This window comes from Mytilus trossulus, chromosome 2 (genome assembly GCF_036588685.1).
Source record: "Mytilus trossulus isolate FHL-02 chromosome 2, PNRI_Mtr1.1.1.hap1, whole genome shotgun sequence".
In the NCBI taxonomy this organism is placed as follows: Eukaryota; Metazoa; Mollusca; class Bivalvia; order Mytilida; family Mytilidae; genus Mytilus; species Mytilus trossulus.
Window position 1 is genome coordinate 90673832 of NC_086374.1, and position 24683 is coordinate 90698514.

Genomic DNA, 24683 nt, shown 5'->3' on the forward strand with positions numbered 1-24683 from the left:
TCCTTACACTTTTGTTTCTTTTCAATCTAAATCCATATGGTGGTTCCCTTTATATTGACAAGACAACATATGTACTAAAACTTATTCTACATTCTTCAACTTTATTTTGCAGATACTAATTCTCATTTATAAGAATAATAATTCTGAATTAGAGATATACGTACTTGGTTTATCGTAACTTATAGGAACATCAAAGAAATCTTGTTTTGGTATCACAGGTGCTAGAGTTGAGGGCCCTTTAGTTGTAGGGGGCTCCACTTCTACAGTAAAATTATCAGCTGGCTCTGTAAAAAGAACATAAGGTATTGTAGTCATATGAATACAAAAAAAGTAAAAATCACAAAAAAACTGAAATCTAAGTTACAAATATAGTGAATTTTTAGCTCACTATGCTAATTTAGAACAAGCCAGAGCAAGTTCTATTATTATACATAACTTCATAATATCAGGGTTGGAGTTCAAAATTTGGTTACTGTAAATTCAGAAATTATTGCGTGCACTTGTCATTGCGATTTTGTCTTTTTAGACTCAAATGTGATTTAAATTTTTGCGATATTGAGGAAAATCCTTTTTTATTCATATAAAATATTTCAAAATGCGAGTTTAAATTATTGCGATTATAAACCTGTTGCATTTTTCGCAATAATAAAAACATTGCAAAGAAAGACCCAACTACAAACTTATTTTGCAGCATCGACATGATCAGGATTGTCTATTATTACAATAAATGGACAATTTACTTTTGATTACAGAAAGAAATTTTGAAATTAGAGATTAAAAGTGTATGTATTACAAACATCAGTACTTCAAACTATGTCAGTTACATGTCAGTTATAGTTAATGAACATGAAGAGGTTGCTAACCTTATTATAAATGTATCAAATTATGGGTATTATATAGCTATACAACTATGTATTATATTCCAAATGGGACAGGACTTTTACTTACTTGAGCCGAAGTCAACTTCGCTAATCATAATCCACTTGTCATCGAAGTAAAGATAAACTTTGACATAACGTCCAACATGATTTCCCAGGGAGATATTAACATCTCTGGCGTATTCTACCCATTTATCCTGGTATTCAGTGTGAATCAGGGGTTTCTTCTGGTAAAACTTCCCGCCAACACTAAAATAAATCACAGCTTTGGTAAACACTCTCACATCTTTACTGAAGTGGTTGTTCGTGTGTATCGTCATGAAAGAAAAGTTACGAACTTGTTCAAATTTGAAGATGATTTCCACAGGTTTATTTCTGACCATAGAGTCATTTTTCCATCCGACCCAATCATACCCCTTTATACCATGTTTGTCCGATCGGAAATTATCTCCCCCTGTTTCTCCGTCTATTAACTGTCCCATGCCATTAGATAAATGGTTCTCGTAAAATATACCATCGTATGTAAAGTCAAAAAGATCCACTTCCGCTCCACGTCTATCTCCTTGTGGCATTGTGTATGCCACTACACCAGCTGAAATAACAAGATTAAAACTTGTAAAATATCATGTTAGTAAGTTAGATAATGTTTAACTTTCTTTACATTCATTTAATGTAATGTTTGAAGTTTAAGGAGATATTGTGTTCTCTGAAGTTCAGTGTTCGTATTGTACCCCAAATCTGCTTCGAGAGAGGTTTAGTTAGCTATAAAACCAGGTTTAACCACTGTTCTCTACATAAGGAAATGCATGTACCAAGTCAGGAATATGATGGTTGTTTTACACACTTTTGCATATTTTGAGTTTTTGATTTTGCCAATCAGTAAAGGAATTTCTATTTACAATATTCCTTGGAGTTCTATATTTTTGTTATTTAACAGACGTCCTTAAACTGTATGAAACATCCAGCTTTAGACAATTGTCAAGCTCAAAACTAGAGAAAAACATTTTAATACTAATATTAAAATTACATAGAGTATCTATTCAAGCACTAGCTTAACTTAACAGAATTTATAACTTTCAATACATTGAGCTTGTATGCTCATGTCTTTTATTTGTATACAATATTGTGAAACTTACAGAGCCATTTACAGCCATACAATTCTACCCTCATACAAACAGTTCGTCTCTTCTGACTGAATGGAATAAACCGGATACGTTTACAGACTATGGGAGGGTCGACCTCACACATTTCTGTTAAATAGGTGTTGGTATTTCCCTTAAAATGCTGCAAAAAAAAAAAAGTGATGATTCTTATATTCATTGTTTTTCAAATATACAAATAATATGCATAGTGAACCAAGGCTGCATGTTTTAGGCTTTACTTAACCTTTAATGTTTTTTTTTTTTTTTTACAAATTGTGACTTTGGATGGTGTGTTGTCTCATTGGCATTCATATCACATCTTATATCCCTGTCTTTCTGGTATCTTTCGGCTCTCTTTTATACCTACACAGCATGCAAGGTAGAACTGGTTGTGTGGTAGATAAGTCAAAGTTATCTCCCTTTGAACACAACTGATACACCCCACCTCTTGTATATAAAATCAATGGTATACAATGCAATAACTGTGGTGAAAATGATTTAAATTCTAGAGAACCACTGTGATTTCATTGTCATGGACTGCCATTTTGATGTTAATCTCCTTATAACAATGGAGATTTTTCATTAAATGAAGAGCAATGACAAGTCAAGGACGTAATACAAAACATTTCCCTGGTAACGGGAGAAATCATTATTTAATATATCATAATTAGATTTGGAGTTTTTTCATTTAAGCAAATTTACACATGAAAGTATTCTTTTACAATTTTATGGGATAAAGATGAAATCAATAGTTGAGATAAAACAGATTCAGATTTTAGAATATTTAGCTGTATGTGGCTTGTATCAATCCTGAACTTTGTATAACTAAACCTTGTGTGCTTGGATTTTATGTTCACCCTATTGGCCCATATATTTTATTCATATAAAAAATCTTTATGTGTTTATTAAAATGTCTTTTTGATTCTGTGTTGTTGGATTGCATAGATAATCTTGAAATAATTTAACAACATGAACTTGTACCTCAATTCCTTTCCTGTTTTTAAATCTAACCCATTCACCATCATCTTCACGCTGGTATTCCAGTAAAAAATATTCTGTAAATTCTTGACCCTGAAAACAGAAAGATATTAAAATAGAGACAGTGAATGTGTGAATGTTTCAAAGGGACTTCAATGCAACAAGATAATCCTGGAACCGGAATTCACTATTCTATTTCCATGGTTAAATGTCCTTGTGACCTCAACCTTGACATTGACCTCTTGATGTGTTTTTCTTTTTTAGTGTTGTTGGTTTTGATGTATGTAACACATCACACTTTAAGCATATTGAAAACATAGTTTGAAAAATATTGGTCAGTCATTTTCAACATTAACATACATATGTAAGTTAATTAACAGAAACCAAATGGTAGTTATATATTATCGAATTGAATAAACCATGACAATTTTCAACTTTTATCAATTTTAATACCTGTCCATTTCCAAAGCGTCCTTGAACTTCGACCTTTGTAATGACGTTTAACTGACCAAGATCAACCTGTAAATACTCATAAGATTCCTTGGTGATCATCTGTTTAGGACACCAGGCTCCTCCATACAACTCCTGTCTTATTCTGTAAATAAACAACAATGTTACTCAAAAGTTACTCAATACTACTCTCCCTTACTATGCATAATTCAGGTAACCAGTAATAAATAAATTGATTTTCTAAATCAAAAGGATAAATTTAAGGGGACTGCACTTCTACATCTAGATTTTTATTTTAAATTCAGCAGACACACTTATTTCACCTAGATGCCCTGTGAACACATATCACAAACTATCATCCCCAACTGTTAAAGTATTGACCTTGACCTGGCAGACACATTCCAACCTTATTTGGAATATATTTAACAGAGAAGGGCAACAACATAAACTTCAATGCATTTCTGAGATGGGATGAATGTTAAGATGAGACTGGTATGAAAATTCTGTGATCATGGAATCTATGTTGAAGAAAATTTTGTTGAAAACTTCCTTGCATCATTGTTAAATGTAGTAGAAATCAGAACAGTCTGATGTAAAATAAATCCTACCAGAACCATAATGGTCTGGTATCAGAATCTGGTTTCCCTATCTACATAGACAACATGTAGTAATTACAATGTGTTCTGTCTAGTCAGAAAGACTACAAATCATTATGGACCATGTCAAGTAAAGCATGTAGTTTTTTTATCAGATTTTTTTTTAATATACTGTTGTTATTCTTGGATTATTTCATTAATTTGGGGTAAAAAGGAAAACAAAATATAAACTGTTGTATGAGGTCTTAGTTTTTTAGTCTACATGAGCATTTAAGAAATTATCTTTAAATATATTGCTGCAATTGAATACAAAATATATCTTATCTTATATAATACTTGAAACTGCTTAATTTAATTAAACAAAAAAAAAGAAATATGTTCGTGTGGTAATAAACTATCTGTCAATTTCAAATGGATTCGGTATGAAAAATTATAAAAAAAACTACAAAATAAGATATAGTCTGAATAATGAGTAGTTTTTTGTATTATAGATTAGATGGTTAGTCCACTTTTATCCACTTCCACATTTTAATTCACTTAAAAACTTGGCACTTTTTACTGCAAACTTCAAGAGTTTGAGTATAACAAATTCAACTTTTCAACTTTCTTACATAGAAAAATATGTTTACTTGTTAAAACCTCAATTTTACAAACATTCCACATAAAACATTCAACTTCACCCTTTTTTCAGCTACCAGAACAACGATAGCATAATACCGACAAACAGCTATTTCCTGAAGTTTATTTTTAGAATTACGGCTTTCTTGATACAAATTGTCAGAACCTAATTACTTTATCTTGCTAAAGTTTTTGTCTGTTAAGTACTCTGGTAAAAGATGTGCAGAGAATTGCAAAAAATCTTGTTTTTTGGTGTTGCAATCGTTCAGTATCTAAGAACCCAATGACAGTTCCCTAAACAAACGAGAAGTTAACTTTGGCGGAGATGTTTTTCTTTCCACCATGTTTTTCTTCCAAAATCATTGATGTATATTTTCTTAGTAACTTTTTCATCAAGACTGTGAGTTGAATTTTGAAGGTTTCTATGAAAATGAAACAAAACACATTTCTGCTGTCTGTAAAGTGTTCATTTTAAATTACTAATGAATAAAACTTTTTTGTTGTTGAAAAAATTACAAATTCTGAAATAAGATAGGTAGGTATAGGAGACATAATGTTCTATATAACCTAATAAAATAGTAAACAGGTATTAAATTGGACAATTACCTCCATCATTTGACAATCAAAACAGAGCCATGTGGTAGGTATGGTGTATTATCATGGCATCAACATGTGCAGGAGAAATCTTGTCTATTCACTCATTCAAGTTTTTTTATATATTTTTTTTATACAGGACTTAATGTAGAACTTGTTAATAGAACCTGCAGTATTGAGTCTTGCTATAGTTTACTTTTGAATTTTAAGCAGGTGTCAAATAAATCAGCGTGGAACAGATTTCCTTAGTTGTTTTTTCTTTATCGATAGCTAAACATATGTATGTATTCATTCATGAATAAAAAAATCAGACTCATTTGTAATTATGTTTTCTAATGGCAGAGAAACCTATCCTCCATAACTAAATTGTAAGGTTTTGAGGAACTTTCTTATTTCATTTATTGGTTTAAATTTCTTGAATCTGCATAAACTATTTGCCACTGGACATTAAGTAAACAACAATCAATTGATCAATGACAAATATCTTTCTTTCTTCTCTGTATATTTTCTTTCTTTTTAAATGTTATTTTTGAAATGATAAGTTTTATGTTTAATACAGCCTTTGTAAACAGCATGCTAAAGTTAAGTAATGGAATTCTAACTTTGATATTATTGTTTATATTTGCCATAGAAACGATTTCCTGAATGAGTTGTTTTTATCTCATAACCACTTCTATCTTGGAATGTTACCTAGACTGTAGGCATAATAATGATTAAGTAATACATATGAATAAACAAGCAGCCATTTTCATTGTCCTCCCTTTTAGATTATAGCTCTTCATCTTTTATATAAGCTTTGGATTTCAAATATTTTGGCCACGAGCATCACTGAATAGACATGTATTGTCGAAATGCACATCTGGTGCACGAAAATTGGTACTGTTAATTTTATTCCATATGAAACATTTTATCTTGCCTTTAAGACAACACTATACTGACTCTGGGAATACATTGTCTCACATTTCGGATATAACTTTATTGTTGCCTCAAGAAAACAATATACTAACTCTTGGAATATAGTCTACAACTCAAACCCCAACCCTCAGATATAAATGCAATTTACTGAAATTATTCTTGCATCAGTATTATCATTTTCACTCTCAGAGAATAAAATATAATTCTAAATTCACAATTTTATCTCCGACCTGGAGCTTCAGATACAATTTACTGTAATTAAACTCTGAAAACCAGGAACTGTTCTGAGCAACTTTAAGTGCATTATGGAAATTACATGGAAAATTCTCTGCACAGATGATTATGTCTACATTTCTTAGAGAGATTACCATATTCATCTACACATAAGCACTCCCTTGTTGCTCTTAAATTCCCACACTGAAATTTAAAAGTTTTTAGAGGCACCAAATTTTACCCAGAATGCATTAGACTCTGAAAATGGCCAGTAAAACAGGTCTGCTGTATTATTTAAATGCTACAGGAGTTTAAATATGAGACTATTAATCGCTCATCAGTTGTTATATCATATGATAGGCTAAATACAGTATGATATTCTACTCCTATGTCAGAAGTCAGAAAGTCAATACGGAGTTCGCTGCCCCTTGACAATTCCCTGTAAACTTGTATTTATTGTGATGACTTGTATATCAATTAATTGATGACAAATTTTTGTTTAGCCATACAGTTTTATCAGGTACATCTCTTAGATCTCCAATCAAATGTCACATGATTTTCAATATTAACAGATTCCATGTGTGGAAACCAACCTAAAAATCGATGATAATTCTCTAACACAGACAAGTAAGGAATATAAAATTACAATTGATTTACTATCAAATTGAAATCAATTAATACGCTTTGTTACAAATAAAAAAAAAGATTGCTAGATTTTAGTAACTCTTTTTCATGTGCAAGGTTTGACAAATTATCTTTTGAGGCACTAACAAATTATTAGTTTTTCAATATTCTATTTATAAGAATTATAACATTGATTTCCTTAATAATTAATGATACATTGTTAAAAAAGTGGACTTTCAATATGAGAGTCTTGGAATTTGAAGGAAACAATTCATACATTTAGCTTGCATTTATTGTAAGCAACTTTTTAGTCTGTTGAATTCCAATATCTAAATAAAAACCTTCTTTGCGGTCAAAAAACTTTCGAGCACGATTTTTGTATTCAGACTCAGGAATCAAATAATCAAAATACTGGATTTTGTGTTTCAAGCACTTATTTTGTACTCGGATTACTGAGTAAAGTTTTATGACCGAGAGCTGATGTTCACTGTTAAGTGTGTTATAATTATATTTTATCATATTTTTCCTTTATTAAAGGCAGTCATAATAGCCTCATTGTCAGGGCCATTAAGTCATCATTTTTAAACTTAAAGTTCTAAATTTTTAAAATATTATTTTAGTCCAAAGGTTACATCAATATAGTCATTAGATAACCAGATGCTCCGCAGGGCGTAGCTTTATACGACCGCAGAGGTTGAACCCTGAACGGTTGGGGCAAGTATGGACACAACATTCAAGCTGGATTCCGTTCTAAATTTGGATTGTGATTAAATAGTTGACACAGCATAGGTTTCTGACACAGAATGAATGTATTCAAATGAACTTAAAATTTTTGTTTTCTCTTAGAGCAATTCACTATGCTGTTGAATATTAATCCTCTCAAAAAAATGTTTGAAGAAATTTTCTTTTTATTTATGAAATTTCAAATGAGAAAAATTGAACCCAATTTTTTAATCACATCCCCCATTCCCTTTATATTCCAAAACTAATTTCAATTAATATATTCTAATGGAGTTTGCAACAATTACTACTCATTTAAATACATCATAAAATATTAAGATGTAAAAAAACTGCTTGTTATCACTGAATGGTAAAGATTATTTAAATTTATCAGTTGGTAGTAAAAAGTGAATATACATTGTATATTGTATATAACAAAGATTTAAGTTGATTCTGGACAAAGAAAGATAACTCCAATTAAAAAAAAATCTTGCAGATATTTCTTGCTTACTATACTGGACAAAGAAAGATAACTCTTAATTAAAAAAAAATTTGCTATTTCACAATATTGTGAAATTAGATATTTCTTGCCATTGCACAATACTGTGCAATTGAAAAGACTTGCTATTGCACAATACTTAATATAATAATTTTAGATCCTGATTTGGACCAACTTGAAAACTGAGCCCATAATCAAAAATCTAAGTACATGTTTAGATTCAGCATATCAAAGAGGCCCAAGAATTTAATTTTTGTTAAAATCAAACTTAGTTTAATTTTGGACCCTTTGCACTTTAATTTAGACCAATTTTAAAACTGGACCAAAAATTAAGAATCTACATACACAGTTAGATTTGGCATATCAAAGAACCCCAATTATTCAATTTTTGATGAAATCAAACAATGTTTAATTTTGGACCTCGATTTGGGCCAACTTGAAAACTGGGCCAATAATCAAAAATCTAAGTACATTTTTAGATTCAGCATATCAAAGAACCCCAAGATTTCAATTTTTGTTAAAATCAAACTAAGTTTAATTTTGGACCCTTTGGACCTTAATGTAGACCAATTTAAAAACTGGACCAAAAATTAAGAATCTACATACACAGTTAGATTGGCATATTAAATAACCCCAATTATTCAATTTTGATGAAATCAAACAAAGTTTAATTTTGGACCCTTTGGGCCCCTTTTTCCTTAACTGTTGGGACCAAAACTCCCAAAATCAATACCAACCTTCCTTTTATAGTCATAAACCTTGTGTTTAAATTTCATAGATTTCTATTTACTTATACTAACGCTATGGTGCGAAAACCAAGAAAAATGCTTATTTTGGTCCCTTTTTGGCCCCTAATTCCTAAACTGTTGGGACCGAAACTCCCAAAATCAATACCAACCTTCCTTTTGTGGTCATAAACCTTGTGTCAAAATTTCATAGATTTCTATTAACTTAAACTAAAGTTATAGTGCGAAAACCAAGAAAATGCTTATTTGGGCCCTTTTTGGCCCCTAATTCCTAAAATGTTGGGACCAAAACTCCCAAAACCAATACCAACCTTCCTTTTATGGTCATAAACCTTGTGTTAAAATTTCATAGATTTCTATTCACTTTTACTAAAGTTAGAGTGCGAAAACTAAAAGTATTCGGACGACGACGACGACGACGACGACGACAGACGACGACGACGACGACGACGACGACGACGACGACGCCAACGTGATAGCAATATACGACGAAATTTTTTTCAAAATTTGCGGTCGTATAAAAACATGTTTTTAAGCAAAAACTGCAGTAACATTCTATTTTTGAAAGTTCAGGGGCTAGATATTGTTTTTTATTGTACCAACTCTTAAGAAATATTATATTTTGATATACCTTTGTATTAGAATGGCCAAACTAATGCATAAACCAAGTATCTTTACACTAAAATAGCCATAACCCTGTATAAACTAAGTACTCCTCTTAGAAAAACAGCTCTAACTTGTAATACCGTTAATACTAGCAGACATAAAAATCTCTTTTCTAATAGCTATCACCTCTAAAACAGAAACATCAAAGCTAGACATTTCCCTACACTTTTCTGTGTTATATTTAAAAACCTACAGAAGGATTACATAACTAAACTGTATAAATTACTCATCTTATTCCCACAAAGAAAATAAATCATTGGGAGTCTTAAACAATTTCTACTGATTTATTAGAAACTGCTGATAATAAAGTAATGGAAATGGATAAAAACTCATCCCCTCAAAAAAGCATCTTGATAAATCATGGATAGACATGTTGCTTAAGGGAAGTTAGGAAACTAATAAGTCATGCATTTTTTTGTTTTATCAAATATTAATAATTTCAAGTTCCATAATTTACATGTGACCTTAGAGAAAATGTCTCTCTAAATTTCACAAAATTTAAACTTGTAGTTGAAAATGTCTCCATAAAACTACAAATCATTACACATGAGTCCACAAAGTCAACAACACCTGAGTCCACAAAACATTATATGCCAGTCAACAAAGGCCACAAAACATTACACATGAACCCACAAAATCTACACCACAATAGTCCACAAAACATTACATGTGAGTCCATAAAGTCCATAAAATGTTACACAACAGTCCACAAAGTCCACAAAACATCACACAATAATTACATTTCATGTATGTTTCATCACAATATGTTATTTTGATTGGCTAACAACAATCTCCAAGTGGTTCTGAAATTTACCTTCAGAAGATTCCACCTATGATGGCCTTGCATTTGCACATTTATTTAACTGGTTAAAACAAACAAATGAAAAATAGTCTACTTCAGAGAAGACTTGTAAGGTGGCTGTTGTCTTTTCTTGAACAGCCTGACTTTTTATTACTTATTTAAACTTGGCTTACCTAGCACTTTTTGGACCAACTGACTGATCTTCATAAGAAGAACTGGCTGTTATGGCAGAATCTGGTATCTTGAAATTCTCCATACCCAGGGAACCTTCACATGAAGCTAAAATAAAGGAAATACCAATTATTAAACATTAGTTACCGGTATTAAACAATAAAAGCATGTATATACAAAACTTGAAAAGACAATTGCTAAATCAACTAACAATACAAGAGAAATTCTGGTCTAAATTAAAATTAGCTAAACACTATTATTGAGGAACAAAAGCAGGTGAAAATATCCATTTGATTCTGGTCCATTATAATCTTTCTATTATAATTTGGGGGGGGATTCAGGGTCATATAGGTCGGGGTGGTTGTGTTTTGGAAAGTGAATCAATGTTGTGATGTGGTGACTGTTGTTATTGTTTTCTGTATGATACCATTGTATTCACAAAGGTTATCTGAATAAACTGTTGAACTTGGTTTAAGTGTTTATAGTGTAATATGATTTCAATGGGATTGGTATTAATATATTTCTATAGTTTTATGTTGAGTTGTTTAACCAAATTGTTTTTTTAAGAACCTTACAAAACTATCAAACTGAAGAAATGTGTAAGTGAAACTTTTATACAAGGAATTTTTATTTTTTTGTTTTAAAATATATTAAAGTTGTCTATTAATATATGCTACTAAAAGAGAATAGGAGACAAGATAACTGTCTGCATAATAGATATACTTGTACAAAATATACAAGAGGGCATTTATTACCCATATCAACCAGTCTATATAAAACTGGGAGTTTATGAAGCAATTTAATATTATAACTAATAGCATGCCTATCTGAGTGATGAAAATCTTTCATCATTGTGATGGAAAGGCTGTCTTCACAAATTGTGTGTTCTCTCACTAAATGGCCATTTCTGGCACACTTCTTCTGAAGTCAATAATTAATAAGCTACATTATCTGTTGATAATGTCACCATTAATATTTTGCCCCTTGGCTTAGAAATACCTTGTCACAACTTTGACCACCCAATCATAAATATTGACAGCTCCAAATGCTCTATTACTATTCAAAGTGACCAATCACCTGTGACTATACTGATGCCACTACTGATTAGCCAATTAAAAGGAAGATAACATCTTAAGTAGTCACTAATCTTTACATTTATCAATAAATAAACATTGAAAAACATGGTCACTGATATGTTTTATACAATTATTTTTTCTGTTGATTTTTAAAGGGATTTGTTTAATATATTCAATTAAATATAAAAATATTTAAAGTACATTTATCAAAATAATGTACATTCATCCTTTTATATCTATATTGATGAGTGATTATTAAACCTCTTATGGCGCCTAATAGCTTCGTGAGGCTATAAAACAGTTAGAGAATACAAAAAAAACCTTGCAGTCTGCACAATAAAAACAATTTCCACAGCTTCTCCTTTTGAAAGCTTACACTTCTTTTAATGTATTCAACCGAATACATCTCGTTTTCATTTCACTTCTTTTTTATAATCAAAATATCTTACTGGTTTCATTTTCAGTCACTGAATGAGGTTTTCACTATTTAATCCACTTGGAAGAATTTGAAATATTTGAATGCAGTTTAGATTTGTAAAACATCCTAATATATAGCATCAATAGTTTTATGAATAAAACATGAAACTGGTAAAAGATTTAACTTAAATGGTCTTAATGTTTCATTGGGCTCCTTTTTTTTAAAAGATAACACACCATCATACTTTCACACTTCTTTACGTAACCCCTCAATTTCAATTTCCTCCAAAATTTTCAGTTTTATACCTAATTTGACTGGAAGAGGGTGTATACATAAACCATGTCCTTCACTTTAAAGCATCCTTTATCCCTCTTCTATTAGCATCATCTAAACTTGTTTACATATTTGAAAGTATCAACTCAAATGGACAGATTTTTTTCTTCCAATATTTTGTTGTTGAAAATATATCAGATCATCTTGTCTTTCAATGGGGTATGTAAAAACTGTGGATTATCTCCCCTGACTCAGTTCTTTGTAATGTCTTTCATGATGGAAGTAAGATAAGAGAGAAGAAAGATCTGTGTAATATGTGAAGTTTATTACACATCCAGTCAGATTGTCTCCGTAAACAACCACTAATTATAACCAACAATCATTGTTTCATTGTTTTATTGTAGGAGGAATCAACAAAAAATGCCATTTGTTTCAGAAAGCCAGGTTAAACTGCCAAATGGTATCTCTATAACATGGAACAGCTCAGTTTTTGTGTTTCCTGTTATAACTTGGACAATAATATAAAACAGCTGTTGGTATTTGTAAAGAAAAAGGTGGCAGAAAAAGTCATAACCTCATGATCTGTATAGCGTTTACATTCATCAGGAACCTCATCTGAGTCAGGCATATTAGAGAGGGGTAAAACAAGTCATAACCTCTTGTCTTATGTATGCCTTTTACATCCATCAGGAAACTCTCTGATGAATTTAGTAACCTTTGTCACTTTCATTCATTAAGCCAAGGAATGAAACAAAATTTAGAGTTTACATTATTCACATGTACAAGTTCTGGTCACATTGAAACTCTTTCCATTCTGTTCTCCCACCTAAAGGGGGTCTCATTGGGGGGTTCCGATCCCGGATCCTGCTTACTGTTTTGTCAGATTCCTGTATCCCGCTTACGCTATGTACGTAAGCAATTCTCATTTTTTTGTCATTTCCCGGGTCCCTTTAGACCTCATTTCCCGTTTTCACGACACAATCATTTGACTCCCGTGTCACGCTTACCAAAAATCGGCAATCCTGCGTCACGCTTAGACCCCAATGAGACCCACCCTAAAGTCTGGAAGGCATGAGACATGAGTTAAAAGTTAAAATATGTGGTATAATTACCAATGAGTCAACTATCCTACAGAGATCAGAGCAAACCAAATCCATTTCCTCTAAATTTTGCTAAAATAAAGCCAACCCAGACAATAACCATTAAAATTAGAGATAAGCAATTTGTTTTGACCATAGAGCCACTGGGGTGATCTCCCTTGAATTCTGTATACAAATCATAAATCATAGGGTGATATCCTCTACAGGTCTATAATAGATTGTAAATTATTGATAACTTATCCCAGGTTGTTAATCACCTGATTATTAACTGACCACTGGTCATGCTTCTAATGACATTTTCACCATGGGAGCTTAGCAGATGGCCAAAGCTTAGCACTTAAATAATGATCATATATATTGATTGTGTATTCTGTAATTGCTACAGCCAATACACAAAGCTGAAGTGTATATTTAGTGCTTACAGTTCAATGGTCAGTTTGTTTGACAATAAATACCAGTCACTTTTATAGTTTATATATATATATATATATATATATAATTTTTATCAACAAAAGTTTTCATGTGCTCTTTAATATTTTCCACATAAGAAAACTTATTGATAACGGCTGTGTATTCACTGGTGTTGAAATACATAAAATATGCATGTGTCAGGGGCAGGTAGGAGTAATAAATGCAAGCAATGCTTTAAAGATAAGAATGCATGCTCTGCTTTCTGGGTTAGAATCAGGGTCTAGCAATTTTCAGGAAACATGCACTTACAATGGTTCCATTGTGAATGTTTATGATTTTTTTGTTTAACCCCTTAGGGTATAAATGTGCATCTTTAAATAAAATTATGATCTTTTTTTTGCAGTTACGTAACTAATATTTATTAATTCTATTTGGAAAAATAAAGATCTTTTCATAATGGTATGAAATATTGGTTCCAAAAGGAACAGATGGTATGCTGTAAATATGGAGGATATCTGATGACATTACACAGTTCAACCTAATGGATCATCACACCTCACCTAATACACTAGACAACATTATATCATTATAGTCAGGACCCTCAGGCTATTTACCACCTTTAGGGTGTACAAAAAACATGTCTATGGTCAAAATACAAATGTCCAGTGATTATAGGGTGATACTATTACACTGGTCATTATGTAATGTTAGGTCATTGCCCACACTTACATGTGTTACATCAGGTGTGGTCAATGATGACCAATAACCAATACATCACCACTGGTCATTTTGACCACTGGACAGTTTTACAATGATAGAGTATTGACCTACTTGGACATGTCACAGCTGGTTCTCTCAGTAATGATGTAATAAGATTATACAGTGAGTGTAAACAATAATAAAGTTGAGAAAACTTATGTTCCCTGGTTAAATTTTGATAGCAGTTCACTATTTTTGCCGCTTTTCATTTTAATAATTCAAAAATTATAATACATTGTATATGTATAATCCAAAAAAAATATCATCTATTTGGAACCTTTACATAACTTTCCTTGACTGGAAACATAAAAACATTTTGTATTATTTTTTTCATTTTCTGTTACATTTTGTATTATTATTTTGGTTATTTAAACTCCCCCTATTTGAAATTAACCACAATTCATCAGACACATTTTAAGTTCCTTACTATATGAGATCAACAAAAAACCTCTAAAAACACAATGAAATAATGAAAAATAACTTTACACATCAATTGAATAAAAAAATACTGATACAAAACAAATTTGACAACTAATTATTTCTCTGAGCAGTCTCATTTATGACCAATGAGTTTTGCCAAAAGCATGGACAGATTGCATCAAGAAACTGTAATCGCCTAATGTATTTAATATAAAATAATACGTTCTATGTGGACCAGCCTTTGCTAGAGGGTTAGATATTTCCATTTGTCGTCCCTCGATCTAAATTGATGAATCGTTGGATTGAATGATGATGAATTTTTCCACTCACAATTTCAATAATGACAAGCTTTTCGAGCAAGACAGCAATTTTTCACAGTGGGTGTTCAATTGTTACATCTCAAATACTCTTAACATGATATGCATCTTAAATTGACATTACAAAACCTAAAACGACCATGAAGCTACATAGTAATTATTTCTGGATTAAATCCGATACCTGTCTAGCAAACTAAAGAACGTATTTGTTCGAAATATTTCCGCTACAATTTCTCTCTCTTCTGAAATACCGGTAGTTTATACACAAAAGCGACTGTTTCTAAAATGTAACATCATATTACGACAAAAACCTTTAGAACAAAACATTTGACATTGTAAAAATGATTCAATCTCTGAGTTCTTGTCATTTAATTTTTACAACTGATTAATGGGAAACAACTAAGAGGTGTATGCAATTTCTTCATTAGTGAAGGGCCGAAGATCAAAGGACTTAACGATATCTTCTCAAAATTAATAGGAGTGCATGTCTCGTTTCTATTCTTGTTTTTTTGTAACTGTCTTAATTTTTACTTAAATTTGAGGGGCGTTTCAGATGGAAAATGTGTATTTAAAAAAAATAAAAATTTACTTGATTAAAACTTTGTACGTTGTAAAAGATAATAATAAGTATAAAATCCAAACAATTGTAATGTTACTAAATCATACAAATAAATACTAAATTAAACAGTAAACAATAAATAAATATATATAATTTTTAACTTTTGTTTCTAGACAAATTATGTCCTCTATTAATCAAATAACCCAAGAAAATATTTTTATGAATAATTTTTAAAAGTATTAAAACAATCATATTCCAGAATTTATTTTGTTTTTGAATGTAGGCACAATTTCTAAAGACCAAAGTTCATGACATTTTAATACTTGAATTTCAAATTTTTAACAATCCTATGTGAAAAGTAACATTGACTTATTGCCACGATATGCCTATCTAATATACTCCTTCGTCAATATTTACTCATTCTTAATTGCAACTAGTGTTGCTTGGAGTAGCCTACTACCAACACAAAATTATGTAGATAAGACACCTCTTAATATAATGGGAAGGCCCAAAAGGTTCCTAATAAGTAAAACCTTGGCATAATTACTGATGAATATCAATGTTATATCGGTCCAAAGTTTACAAATTCTTTCTCTTTGAGTGAATTCATTTGAAGAATAATGGAAAATGTAAACAAATATTATTATCAATTACAAACTGTGTATGTCATAACATGGATTAGACTGTTAAATTCATCAACATACAATCCCATGGCACCATAGAGGAGTACCAATGGCATATAGTGCAATATCACATGTAAAACATGCAGTGGCGTCTCAGTCCATTGTCAAACAAAAACAAATTAATGTTTTGTCTGTATTCACAGTAAGACTGACAAATTTTGTCTCCATACTCCTGCCTGCTTTACTGAACATTGATAGAATGTCTGACTTTGGTATGCTGTCTTTATTGACTCTTACTTCTTCTGTTTGTTCTTCTCTCATTCTCACCAGGGACGTCAAGAATATCAGTTATTAAACACCAAACTGTCTCCTTTCCTCTCTCAATGTCTTTAATAAGATATATTCATGGTACATTGGATTAAAAAAAACATGTCTCCTGCTTTGTCAGATGTCTTTAATTAATAAGATATAAACTTGGTGCTTGGATATAAAATTAACTAGATATATAATTTATTATGAGTTAATATTGGGTTAAGTAGTCAGTACCCAACAACCTTAGTTAGAATATTATGTAATGCAATTGATTTCCTCCCCTATTCCACATTTCAAAAATTATATATGCAAGAAAATCTTCCATGGTTCTTCTTTTCCACAAGATTAACCTCAAGTGCTAAGTTAAATATTAATTTCTAATTTATGCAAGTTGATGACAATAGTGAACTTTTGATATGGGAGACTTCAGTCTGAGTTTTGCAACTGGGTCATAAATTTAATTAAGGTATGTCTGCCATTCAAGTCATTCCATGAACAAGAAAGAGGTATAAACAGGTAAAAGCCACCAAGTAACAAAATAATTAAATACAAAAGCTACCAAGAATCTGTATCAAAGAAATTATTGCATTACGAAAGCCACCAAAGAATCTGTATCAAAGAAAAGATTGGATTACGAAAGCCACCAAGAATCTTAATAGCTGTACCAAACAAAAGATTTGGGTTAAGTTGTGTTCAGGAAATCTGATGCAAAGTGTATATTCTTTCACTCTAATGACAACCATTCTAGCTACTTAGACATGTCCAAGCAAAGATTTCATTTCTTAAAATGTCTTAGTTTTGATATATTGTAACCAAAAACAAACTGCTTTCTCCTTGGCATTTTACTTTAAACGAAGTTTTAGGAGATCAATTACTTATAATCCTTTAACATATTCTGGGTCAATTTCCCAATATTTGTTAATTATATATTTCAAAGGATTTTTCACTTTACTCTTAACCTTAAATCAAACATTAATTACCCATACTAAGAGTTAATTAGGCAAACATGTTTATATCTTCAAATTATGCAAATTAGGAAGTTTGTAATTTAAGATTAATCTCGCCAAAGTCAAGTATGGAATTTGATCTGTCTGATGTATCTGAACACCTTCAAAGAATTTTCACCAAGGTGTTAGAAAACTGATTAAATTTGTAAAATAGATTGAAGGAATTTATTTATCTATCTTGTGTTAAATGGGAAGTGATAAGACATGGAAATTAATCAATGCAACGGCATGAACATGTTACACAGCCTGACCTCATTGGTCATTAAATATTTCCGCTGATTCACCACACAACTTTTTCCGCAAATTTACTCATATTCAGTTTTTATCCGTATTTGCATATTAAAGTCACAACTTCAAATAAGAAGAAAACCACAGATTATCAAAAATTTGAAACATTATTTTGTAAAATTGGATAATCGGCTTTATGATTGGATAATTTGCTAGGTAACAGGTGGCCGTAATGACAGGAAAGGTGTGAAAAACCCACATTCAGTCATGAAGCTAATCCCTACCTACATTATATTCCTAGTCACGGAATGACAAACACATTTCTTCTATATTATTATCATTATCAAATGACTAGAATCGTAGAAATGTTAAATTCATCAAAAATGAATAAATAAAACATATTTTACTCTCATCCACAAAGTGAGGAAAAATATCCCAGAAATTGAGTGGATAAAACCCTACATTTTTTTTTGCCTATTCACGTCTCAACTCCTTGTCCTAAAGTGAGTACATAGGTTACAAACAAGTTAGACAATTTCCAAATTAACAATACTTTAGAAAAGATAATTTATTCAAAAAGGAATCCTTTTCTCACAGTCCTATGTAAAGTTCTCAATACAAATATATATATATTTCATATCTTATTCCCTATTTTCCATCTAACAAATTACCGATTCGATTCTCTATCCTGATTTTCATTTCACACAGCTTACAGACAATATGTATCACATGTACTGCATATTAAATAATGAAATTGAAAATGTCAAAACATTGGCAGTCATATCAATCAAGATTATCTCGTTTAATAATTCATAAAACTGTCAATTTCATAAAAAAATACCAATTAAAATGTCATGTAGCTGTGTTTTGATTTGTATACAAATAAGGAAATACTATGGAGGTATGTTAGACACAAGGCCTAGACAAACAGGATGAAAATGTAACAGATATTATTGTCTTGTTGGTTTTCTGTATCAGAAAAATCCAATAAGCATTATTATCTAAGGTACAATTACGATTCAAACTGAAGTATTGACAGAAATGTATAGAAATAACATATTATTTTCAATAAGAAAAATAAAAGATTTTTTTGCAATTATAGTTAAAGACAGTCAGTTTTATAAACGTGTTCTGTAGTTTAACATATTCTTTAACATTTAGGATAGGATTTTGTTGCAGTGAGGCAATGAAGGATCATGCCTCTTAACTGGCATTATCTTTAAGTAACAGAGGGTACTAAGGGAGTTAATATTTGTGTCTCAGTGGTGGATCCAGGGGCAGGGTTCCGGGGTTGGAACCCCCCTTCTTTGGACAATCAATGCATTTGAATGGGGACATATAGTTGCACCCCCTTTTGTCCTGGGTTGGGAACCCCCCTTTTTAAAATGGCTGGATCCGCCCCTGTGTCTAGTCAATCAGTAGGTAGGGTTCTGAGTTTATATATAGATATTTTTTAACACCCACCCGACCCCCCTTTCCTGACTTAAAATCTAAATTTCAATCTATGAATCATAAGATGATATTAATATTAACCTTCTGTCAGATTGGAGGATCAAAGACAAACTTGGAATTGGACATCTGATTGGAGGAGGAGATTAGCTGGTTCTTACTTTGATCTTAAAGATTACATCAGATTATAACTGATAACAATAATCCAGGGATACAGTTGTACAACATGGTCAAGTAAACTCTGCCCTTGAGGAAAAGATGTAAATCTATACTGGTGGGCAAAAGTTGTTTTCATTTATGCTAAAAGGTGAAGATTTTTTAAATACCGGTAATTTTTAATGATGTATGTGAGGTTTCCTGACCTATGGCAAACTGACCATCAGTTTTAAGACTGCACACTGTTATCATGGAAACATAAGAACTTTGTAGGATATAAACAACTTTTCTACAAAGAATTTTAGATTTATTTAGAAATGAGATGTAAATTATGATATCTTGCAATCCCAGGTTTTTCTTGACTAAATACTGCTTTCAGTAGCACATTTTTCAAATTCGGTTTCAAATTTGATTTTTTTATGCTTGTAAGCATGTAAGCTCATAAACAATATTTTCTTGAATATTTTAGTGTGAATCTCAAATTTTTGTTCTTCTAATCAGTATTAACAAACAACCTTTGAAGTTCTATTGAAAAGATGGCTACAAAAGATTTAAAATTTTTGCACAATGCACTTAAGAAACTGTCCATAGTCTTGGGAGACTAAATGATGCAGAATTTAATGGTCAAAGGAGAAGATACAATGATGTGACAGACACAATACCCTGCATCTGTAAATGACAATAAAGAGGTGTCAGCACAAAGAAATAACTGATTCTTGTTCCACTTGTCAATAACGCCCTCTCATCATCCAGAAAACTGTCAAAAGCAGGTCTTTGTTAGTGAGCACAGACAGACAGTAATTAGAACACAATGGCTTCGCAGACAAACTCAACAATGGGCAAAAGACTGCCGCAAGGAGGACTCTAACAAACACTTGTACCAACATGCTATAATCATCTCTGATTAAGAGAAAAGGGGGTTGACACGTTCGAGACGGAATGAACATTTATAAATTCAATTTGTCTGAATCTTTACACTGTTCCATCAAATGACCAATGCATTAACTTATTTTTATCTCATCCATCAAAATTTTCTTGTTTTCATCGCTTTTAACTTTGATAAATGAGCATAGAGAAAATTTCATGATTTTACCATTCTTTGTGGTGTCAATCAATTTTTCTCTTTTGTAGATCAAAATAACACTATAGCCATCAGACTGGAAGTTAATAACTCAAATAATTCATGAAATTATGATGAAATACATTAATGTGTTGAAACAACTTCAATTAGCTTCCTCTACTTAAAGTTAGCAAATGGTTAGTGTTACACAGACATGTAGAAAATCAAGGAAAATGTGTTGTAATCAATTTTATAGTGAAAAATTTAATACATTCAATTTTTTTTTTATTTGAAACAACCCTGAATGACATAAGTATTAAGGCCTTTCATAACTTTTAATACATGTCGTAATGACCTCTGGCCATTATTCACATCTTTTGCTTTCATATTTTTTCAGTTTTAATAAAGCACAACAAATTGTTGTCAAACTCTTTAGATGTTTATTGTTGTTGGTTTTTTTTGGCGTCTTATTTTAGGTTGGACAACTTGAAGTCTACTTTTTGGGTCATTGGGTTGCTCTCACGTTGAATTGTACCTGACATCCCTATATATGCATTATACAATGCTTATTTTCATCAACCTGACTGCACATAATGCATACTACCATATGTATGGAGAACAATGCACTAACTATTACATGTAAAATGATGTGGTAAAGATTTGGGTCAGAGGAATTCCTACGATTATATTTATCTGATTGGAATGTAATTTGGAATTCATCAGTATTGGGATGGTATTATAAAGTCATTACCAATGTCAAGCAGTGATTTAGTCAGAATATATTGGGAAAACCATTTATTTTCTTAGTACTCACGAGAAAATAATACATAGTAATGTGAGAACATTCTGAAGACATGCTGAGAATGTGCTGCCTGAGTACACTATAGTGACATGACTGAGAACTGACATTGCTAGGCATGTCACAGGGGACTGGAGTACTAGGGAAAGAGGCAACTCCTGCATGTGAGAGACTAAAAGGTCCCACACATAAGACAGTTGATAAGACATGATGAAGACTGGTCATTATCTATTATACTGATGCACCACACTTCACACATTACTGCACCGATAACTGCATCTTTGTCAGATAATTATAAATTTACTTTATCTTATCATTTTAATTCATTTACGATAAAAGTCTGCAACTGCAATCCTTGACTGCACCATGTGCAAAACACATGAAAGAATTGTAGGTGTATTGGGAAGGGCACTTAACAGAAGAGAACTATTGGAATATTCAAAATTGATCTTAAGTTGGTCAAAATAATATATAATTTACTAACATTCAACATAATATAAACTGAAAAGAATCTATTTTAAGGTGAGGTCATAAAAAAAATTCAGAAAAATAAATCACAAATCGCTTTTCTATTTTTCCTGTACAAATTTGTAAGATTCAGCACTTTAAGATATGTAATGTAAAAAACAAACAACCGGATCAAACATGGCAACACACCAGACAGTAACCTCATACATCAAACTCAGTGTATACCAAAACATTTGTCAATTTTGCATGTTTTTCACTCATTTATCTTTACCCTTTGAACCACAACAGCCCACATTAACACTTTTAACTTCATTTTATAACTGATTTGTTTTTCACTTTTTTACAATACATCTATATCAACTTTTTGTTAGTATCACATGATAATTTAAGGTTTAAAGCCCAGAACAGTAAATTTGATACTGGTATTAATCATATTTGTAGCCATTTAAAATGTCATAAATTAATTTCTTACTAGACTTTATATATTTATTGTCTATTAATTAAAATTTAAATTGTAAAACTAGACCTTAATGTGTGCAGTTACTTTGTTTATTAAAATTGCCAGGATTTATAATATTTTTGATTTAGAGACTTGTTAACATGTATAAATTTCTTTCTTTCTCAGTTTTGCAAAAATATCCTTTCTAAAGAAATTCTGCTTTATCAAAGCTGAATCCAGGCAAATATTGCCTAAGGTAACAGCTATTGCACCAGCATACAGCTGCATGTCAGGTGACTGACACCTGGGACCAATAGATTAGTGTATTAGACTCAATTTACAGATCATAAATTAGTATAAATGGTCATATTCAGAAGTATATATGTATTATCTTGTCTACCTATTGCATAAGAAAAGGGACATATTCTGAGAGCTGTAGGTATTTATTATATACTTATTTATTGTAAAACTTAGCAACTGAACAATCATGAATGTAAACCATAATTTCTGACATTATCTACACTCAAAGAACTTTATATTCTTATAAATTATAGATCAACCTACTTTTTACATTTTACTCTCCACTAATTCTGCTGAGCAAATATTTACAAAGTTAACATCTCTCCCTCCATTATACCTGAACTCATTTTTTTCACTTTTTTGACTGCAATACATTATATGTTTTCAATAAATAACATCTTTTTCGTTACGCTAAAGTTCATATTTATTTGTTTAATGATGATTTTGAATGATATCTATTTTAACTATGTGGAAAATCAATTAAATCCTCCAACCCATGACAAATTGTATTTGTGAGCCATTAACAGAATGTTCCCCATCATAGAGCAGCATCCACAAAAGCAGATCAATTCATTATTAATCTTCAAATATAGATTAAACATCAATAATTCCTTTGATGTAATTACATAACATGCTGAAGGTCAGTGTAACAGATTGGTCATTTTAATTGCTTCTGTCCATTCTATTAGATAAAATCTTCCTTTTATCCATCTGCAAAGCAGCATTAATGACTACATAATCCTTCTTTTATTCTCAAACCAATATAGTGGATATTTAATCAAGGAAATATTATGGATGTTAACAGACTTCATTGTTATTTTCAATAGAAACTAATGAAATAAATTACACTTTACATTATATACATTTCTGTTTCTACAGAAGCCAGTAAAATCATTTACATTTCTTTCTAGGTATAAATCAAGTTTTGTATTACCCAGAGTTCAACAGAACCATTAAGGGTACAGTTAATACAAATGGAGCAAAACATGACATTTGAAGACTAATTGAGATGAAATATTATGGTCTGTTTGAACATACATCAGGACCATCTCAGTCTTATCAGTAGACATATCAGAACTTGGTATTTAGACAGTCTCTTACACTTTTCCTGAATATTACCAGGACTACAGTAACAGAATCCCATTGTTTTTATCACAAAGATGATAATTCTTCTACTCCTCTTTTGATGTTCCACTTGGGGCTTGAGTATTGATGATCATTGACCAATAAATTTTCTTCATTCAACTTTCTTTATAAACTTTGGTGTAATTGTGGATTATTTATGTAATCTAAATAATCATGTAATCAGAGGTTCAAAGACCACCTGCTGAGGGTGGCCTAATGGCTGCCATTAACTGCTTATCAAAGCTCATAAATAAAATGAATTCCCTTCAGTCAATAAACATGGATCAACTTAGCCTTGGTCAAACTGTTGGATTAGATCATGTGTGTATAAACACATAAACATGTTGTAATTCTACTATATAAATAAACAATGCAATTAACAACACATTTCTTACTTTCACTTTTATCTCTTCAACTTCAAAGAGAGGTTATAACAGAACAATGAATTTATATTAAATTTGGTAGATTGGTAACAAATCTTTATTAATAAAGCAATTTCCTGGACAAATTACAAAATTATGATTGTATCATCATATCAGTTGTAAGTAATGGGTATAATTTGTATGATAAATTAGATCATTACTCCAATAATCAAACTCAGCGCCATTTTTGTATCAAAACAAGTATGAATTGGCTGGTCATCAAAATGAGGAAATTTAATTTGACACAAGAAAAAAATAATAATACAAGGTTAAAAGTATTAAAATAATTAACTGACATAAAACATTATAACGACTCAAAATATGTTTTAGTTATTATAAAACAAGCGATT

General features: G+C 31.1%; 1 protein-coding gene across 1 annotated transcript in view; it reads right to left on the bottom strand.

Annotated features, from left to right (window-relative positions):
- Window positions 1–24683, bottom strand: part of LOC134708328 (discoidin domain-containing receptor 2-like) — a 67869-nt gene that overhangs the window by 7187 nt on the left and 35999 nt on the right. The window contains exons 3-8 of the mRNA XM_063568776.1: window positions 10615–10720; window positions 3452–3593; window positions 3002–3091; window positions 2015–2162; window positions 949–1470; window positions 165–284 (exon numbers count right to left, since the gene is read on the bottom strand). Of these exons, the coding sequence (XP_063424846.1) occupies window positions 165–284; window positions 949–1470; window positions 2015–2162; window positions 3002–3091; window positions 3452–3593; window positions 10615–10720 (1128 nt within the window). The remainder of the gene's footprint in view (window positions 1–164; window positions 285–948; window positions 1471–2014; window positions 2163–3001; window positions 3092–3451; window positions 3594–10614; window positions 10721–24683) is intronic.